Raw genomic sequence first — 5,319 nt, 5'->3', positions numbered from 1 at the left:
TTCCTCACCGCCCCTCTCCCTCTCCGTCTCTCTTCCTCTCTGCTCTCTTCCTCTCTGTCTCTCTTCCTCTCTGCTCTCTTCCTCTCTGTCTCTCTTCCTCTCTGCTCTCTTCCTCTTTGTCTCTCTGCTCAGCTGCTCCTGTCCTGCAGGTGAAGTACAGGAACAGTATCAGGGATTTATTAAATATATTTGTTATTTTTCTGTGTCCTAGTCAAAGTACCAGAAGGACCTGGAGGATCTGCCCAGCTCTCTGTTCTCTCTGCTGCCTGAAACCTTACAGACCCAGTTTGCTAAAGAAATGGCCGAGACGCACAGCGAGGTGAAAACCTGCAGCTTAACATCAGATAAGATTTAAAAATACATTTAAAGCTCCAAACATGCTGACGTCTGATTGGTCTGCTGCTGATAAATCTGACCAATGAAGTCAGAGAACGCTCCAGCAGCAGATAGAGGTCAGAGGTCAGAGGTGATAAGGAGGCTGACTGGTCCGTCTCTCCTGTCAGGTGAAGTACAAGCAGGCGGCGAAGGAGCAGACGGCGTCTCCTCTTTACTCCTCGCTGCCTGAAACCCTGGAGACGCGACGCGCTAAAGACGCTGCGGCGCTGCAGAGCCAGGTGAGTTTCTGTCCTCCCTGTTCCTCCAGTCTGACTCCACCAGCAGATAAATGGACTGACTGCGTCGCTCTGGACCTTCGTCTCAACAGAAAAAATACTCAGAAGAAGGAAGGAAGGAGATGAGCTGCCCACTGTACGCCCAGCTGGCTGAAACGGCAGAAACTCAGTTTGCCAGAGAGGTGACAGAAATCCAGAGTGAGGTACGGTTCAGACCTTCCTCATGCTGATCAGGTTTCAGTTTGGTTACGATCCGGTCTGGAGGTCACGACCTTCAGCCAGAAGAGGTGGGCTGATGTCACCAGAGACGGACGGATCTCTGATGGTTCTGGTCCCGTCTGTAGAGGTCCGGATTTATTCTGACCTCCATCTGTGGTTCTGGATCCAAACGGCTGAAATGGACTCTGAAAACATGTTTGGTTCTCTGTAAACAGACTTCAGTTCGTTTCCTCCGTTGGTCTGAACTCTGACCCGAATCCTGGTTCAAACCAAACAACCAGAACCTGGGCTGGTCTCGGTCTGCTGGTCCAGTTCTGGTGTGAACACTGTCCAGCCTGGATCCAAACAGGACATTTACGTCTCTTTGGACTTCATGAGCCACCGTAGCTGGGCGTCATGGTGTGACCATGAGCATTTCAGTGCTGCTGCTGCTGCAGGTTCTGATTGGACTGGATGGTACCTGGTCCTGTTTTCTGCTTAGCGACGCCAGCAGCAGGTTGTGGGTCAGAACATGCAGAACATCTTGTCTCATTCAGCTGCAGCAGAATTTACTGACACTAATTCAGATTGATCTAATTCCAACATGAGAAAAATCTCAACATGAAACATTTTGAATGATCTGCTTATGAAACGGCACAAATGTGAACAACAGAAATGCAGCACAAAATATCTCCATGTTAGTTCAGTTTCTGGGTCTGAGTTTTGTTCTGACCCGACATTTCTGCCTAATGGGACAAAATATCATCACCTGCATGGCTCAGTTTACAGACTATCAAAAAGCACAATGTGAAAGCAAACTGGAGCAAAAGAAGGAAATAAAGTTCAGTTTTGGTTCGGATCAAACAAACGGACCGTCTGGTGTGAACAGAACCCGGGTCCAGAACCCAGAATGAGCTGCAGGTTGAGGAGCCTCCGGGTTTCCTTTCTGGGTCTGATGTGCACATTTTGAAGTTTGCTCCTTCCTGAACTGTAACATAGTTTAAAGATGTAGCTGATAGATAAAATATTTTTCTTTCTGGTTTTAAATCTCCAGAACAAATATAAGGAAGGAGGGAAGAAGGTCCAGACGCTCAGCGTTTACTCTCAGCTCCCAGAAACCAACCAGACCCAGTTTGCTAAAAACGTCTCTGAAATCCAAAGTGAGGTAAAACCAAAAGTTTTCTGGGGCCAAACTCTGAAGCTGAAATGTGTGTCTGTCTCTTTAAATCCTGCTGTCGCGTTTCAGGTGAAATATAAAGAGTCAGGAAAAAAAGAAACGTCCAGCAGTTTGTACTCGAAGCTTCCTGAGACTCTGGAGACGCAGCACGCTAAAGACGCTACGCAGCTGCAGAGCCAGGTACGCATCTTCATCCCTCGTCTTCATCGCTCCTCTTCCTCTCTGATGTCAGTTTGTGTTTCCAGGTGAAGTACAAGCAGCCGCTCAGCGTCTCTCTGTTCCACCGCCTGCCTGAGACGACGGAGACGCAGCTGGCCAAGGAGCTGAGAGACGTTTACAGCCAGGTAAACCCTCAGCCGGGTCACCGTGGCGTCGCCATGGAGACGCTGCAGTCAGCTGCGATTGGTTGATTCCCCCAGGTGAAGTACAGAGAGGAGGGACAGAAGGAGCTGAGCAGGAGCCTTTACTCCCGCCTCCCGGAGACGGAGGAGACGCAGCGGGCCAGAGAGACGGCCGAGATCCAGAGCCAGGTGATGAAGGACCCTGAACGCATCATTCAGCGTCTGTCTGTCTGTCTGTCTGTCTGTCTGTCTGTCTGTCTGTCTGTCTGTCTGTCTGTTGATGGATGAAATGTTTTAAATTTTGACATAAAAATGTTTTTCAACATTAATAGTTAATGAATCTTCATTTGTTTGTGTCCTCATACAGCTGATATCAGAGGTTAATTAAATATATTTATGTTATTTTTCTGTCCTAGTCAAAGTACAGGAAGGACCTGGAGGATCTGCCCAGCTCTCTGTTCTCTCTGCTGCCTGAAACTCTGCAGACGCAGTTTGTTAAAGAAATGGCCGAGACGCACAGCGAGGCGAGGCAGAAATGTTTTTATTCATGTTTTTACTTCATGTGTTCATTTTAGATGAATGTCTTTTTGTTTCCCCAGACAGAGTTTAGTTACAGAAACAACTTGTTTCTTTGTCAGTCAGTAAACTCGTGTATTTGTGTTAGTTTCACTTCATGTAGAGCCTGAATATTTTCTCTGGATGCTTTATTTGCTGTTTGTCTGGAGGCGGCTGAAGGTCTCTGTCCGTCTGCAGGTTAAATACCGGGAGGCCAGCAGGACGGACAGCAGCCGCGCTCTGTTCCACCGGCTGCCCGACACGCTGGAGACGCAACGCGTTAAACACGTTACTGAGCTGCAGAGCCAGGTGAACACATGAATTATTCACCCCTCCACTTTTCAGCCCTGAATATTTCAGCATCAAACATCAGAGCGGCTCGTTCCCGCCATCCTTATGCAGAGCTCAGCTGTTCTCTGGTTTAAAAACAAAGTTCAGATTTTTCTCTAAGTGAAGCTGGAGCTGCAGACAAACTTTAATGTCAGAATCATTTCATTTCTCTACAGTTTGTGAGAAGAACTGAACCAGAACCAAACATCTGGAGCTTTTATGTATTAAAAATCAGATTCTGGAGAAAAACCAGAAGCAAACAGAGAAATATAGTTCTTGACTCATCTGGTTTTAACACAGAGTACGGCTGAGAATCACCTCCAGCATTTTATCCTGCTGGGTTTAATAAAGTTAAACCCAGAGGTCGGAGGTCAGCTCCATGTCAAACTGTTTCGGTCTCATTAACGTGTATAAATGGATCCAGTTTGGTTCCTAAAGTCAGTAAATGTGTTTAGTTAAAGTCCAGATCTTAACGAACTCGGCTGTTTGTGCTGCAGAATAAATACAAGCAGAGCGGGAAGAAGTTCCTGTCGTCTAGTTTCTACGCTCAGCTGCCCCAGACTGCAGAGACGGAGCTCGCCGCCAAGATGGCCGACCTGCTGAGCGAGGTGAAAGGTCACGTCCTGTTTGCTGGGTGGAAAAGGTTCCTGTGATCGTCCTGACTGCATCGTTTCGTCTTTTCCTGCAGAACAAATACAAAGAGGACGGCATGAAGAGCCGCTGCCACAGCCTCTACTCCCAGCTGCCGGAAACCACCGAGATCAACTTCGCTAAAACTGTTTCTGAGCTGCAGAGCGAGGTGAGGACCGCTCAGACCGGTACCGGTCCAAACCCACTTCCTGTCTGAACGTTTGGCTGATGATGGTTTGTTCAGGCTAAATACAAGGAGGCCAGCAGGAAGGAGGCGGGCCGATGCCGGTACCACCAGCTGGCGGAGGCTCTGGAGACGCAGCACGCGAAGGAAGCAACGGAGCTGCAGAGTGAGGTACGGATCTGAGGACCGGTACCGGTCCAAACGAGCTGAACCTCCTGAGGTTCTGATGTGGAACCAAACTCCTCTTCCTCCTGGATTCACTGTCATCAGCCTGAAAACGTTTATTCAGCTCAGAGCTGAACTGTTGGAGTCCAGAGGTCATAATTCCTTCAGTCGCTGACCTCCATTTGATCAGGAGAAAAGGTCAAAGGTCGTTCTTTCCCCTCCACTTTGACACCTGATCTAAACTGTGTCTGAACTGAACTGCAGCTCCTCCTCATCCGATGAGGCGTGACGTTCAATCTCTGGTTTGGTTGTTTAGCTGCTGAGCTGCTGCGTCTGATCCGGTTCAGATCCTGTAGAGCAGGAGTGTCAAACTCAATTTCACTGAGGGCCACTTCAGCATATTGGCCCCCTCAACGGGCCACATTGACGGTACAGATCAGGAGAGCATCCCTGCTAAAACACCCCAGACAAAAGGTTGACTTCCCTCATTCAGGTCTGTAGAGGCTTATAATGAGTCAATGGTCCAGGTGTGTTAGAGAAGGAACCATCTAAAGCTGCAGATGGTCTGGAAAACTAGACTTGGGCAGCCCTAGCATAAATGTATGAAAATACAATGTTAAAAATAAATTAAACACCTCATATTGTTGTATCTGTTTTTTTGTGTTTTGAAGTTTTAAATATTACATTTGAGTTTCCATGGATGTAAAATTACTGCTCAGTTTAAAAATTACAATATTTAAATCAGTGATTAAAAGACACATGCATTACGCCATAGAACTGCCAATTGGTAATTGAAGTAAAGTAGCTTGGATTTCAAAGAAGCCGACATTGAAGTCGATTAGCAAATGAACCATCACCAAAGAGGAAGGCTCTTGTTGTCTCACTGCACCCCAAGAGATGCATAACTTACAAAATCTGTTTCTGTCTGGTTTCGAACCAGAGACCTTTTGCATGTAAAGCAAACGTGATAACCACTACACTACAGGAACTGAACTTCTCTGCTTTGTTTCAGTTTGAGGTTCCAAAGTTGATGATGTGAGATGCAACACATGAAAATTACAACTGAGGAATGGATTCAGAGTACAGCCCATGCCACCACAGAACCCTTGTTGGCCTTTAGTAAACACC

General features: G+C 47.2%; 1 protein-coding gene across 28 annotated transcripts in view; it reads left to right on the top strand.

Annotated features, from left to right (window-relative positions):
• nebl (nebulette) overlaps positions 1-5,319 on the top strand; it is a 63,378-nt gene that overhangs the window by 39,503 nt on the left and 18,556 nt on the right. For 11 of the 28 annotated variants that reach the window (XM_016664579.1, XM_016664578.1, XM_016664575.1 and 8 more), the window contains 12 exons: positions 212-319; positions 504-614; positions 704-814; positions 1,864-1,974; positions 2,056-2,166; positions 2,232-2,330; positions 2,406-2,516; positions 2,744-2,851; positions 3,081-3,191; positions 3,710-3,820; positions 3,901-4,011; positions 4,087-4,197. The exons of 5 other annotated variants lie outside the window; for them this stretch is intronic. In XM_016664579.1, the coding sequence (XP_016520065.1) occupies positions 212-319; positions 504-614; positions 704-814; positions 1,864-1,974; positions 2,056-2,166; positions 2,232-2,330; positions 2,406-2,516; positions 2,744-2,851; positions 3,081-3,191; positions 3,710-3,820; positions 3,901-4,011; positions 4,087-4,197 (1,314 nt within the window). Of the gene's footprint in view, positions 1-132; positions 161-211; positions 320-503; positions 615-703; positions 815-1,863; positions 1,975-2,055; positions 2,167-2,231; positions 2,331-2,405; positions 2,517-2,743; positions 2,852-3,080; positions 3,192-3,709; positions 3,821-3,900; positions 4,012-4,086; positions 4,198-5,319 lie in introns of those variants that run through there. 12 more of the 28 variants (XM_016664587.1, XM_016664594.1, XM_016664596.1 and 9 more) reach the window with 10 other exon arrangements.

Source organism: Poecilia formosa, unplaced genomic scaffold (assembly GCF_000485575.1).
Source record: "Poecilia formosa unplaced genomic scaffold, Poecilia_formosa-5.1.2 Scaffold497, whole genome shotgun sequence".
Lineage (NCBI taxonomy): Eukaryota > Metazoa > Chordata > Actinopteri > Cyprinodontiformes > Poeciliidae > Poecilia > Poecilia formosa.
The sequence above is the reverse complement of the archived record's forward strand: the minus strand, read 5'-3'. Positions and strand labels throughout refer to the sequence as shown.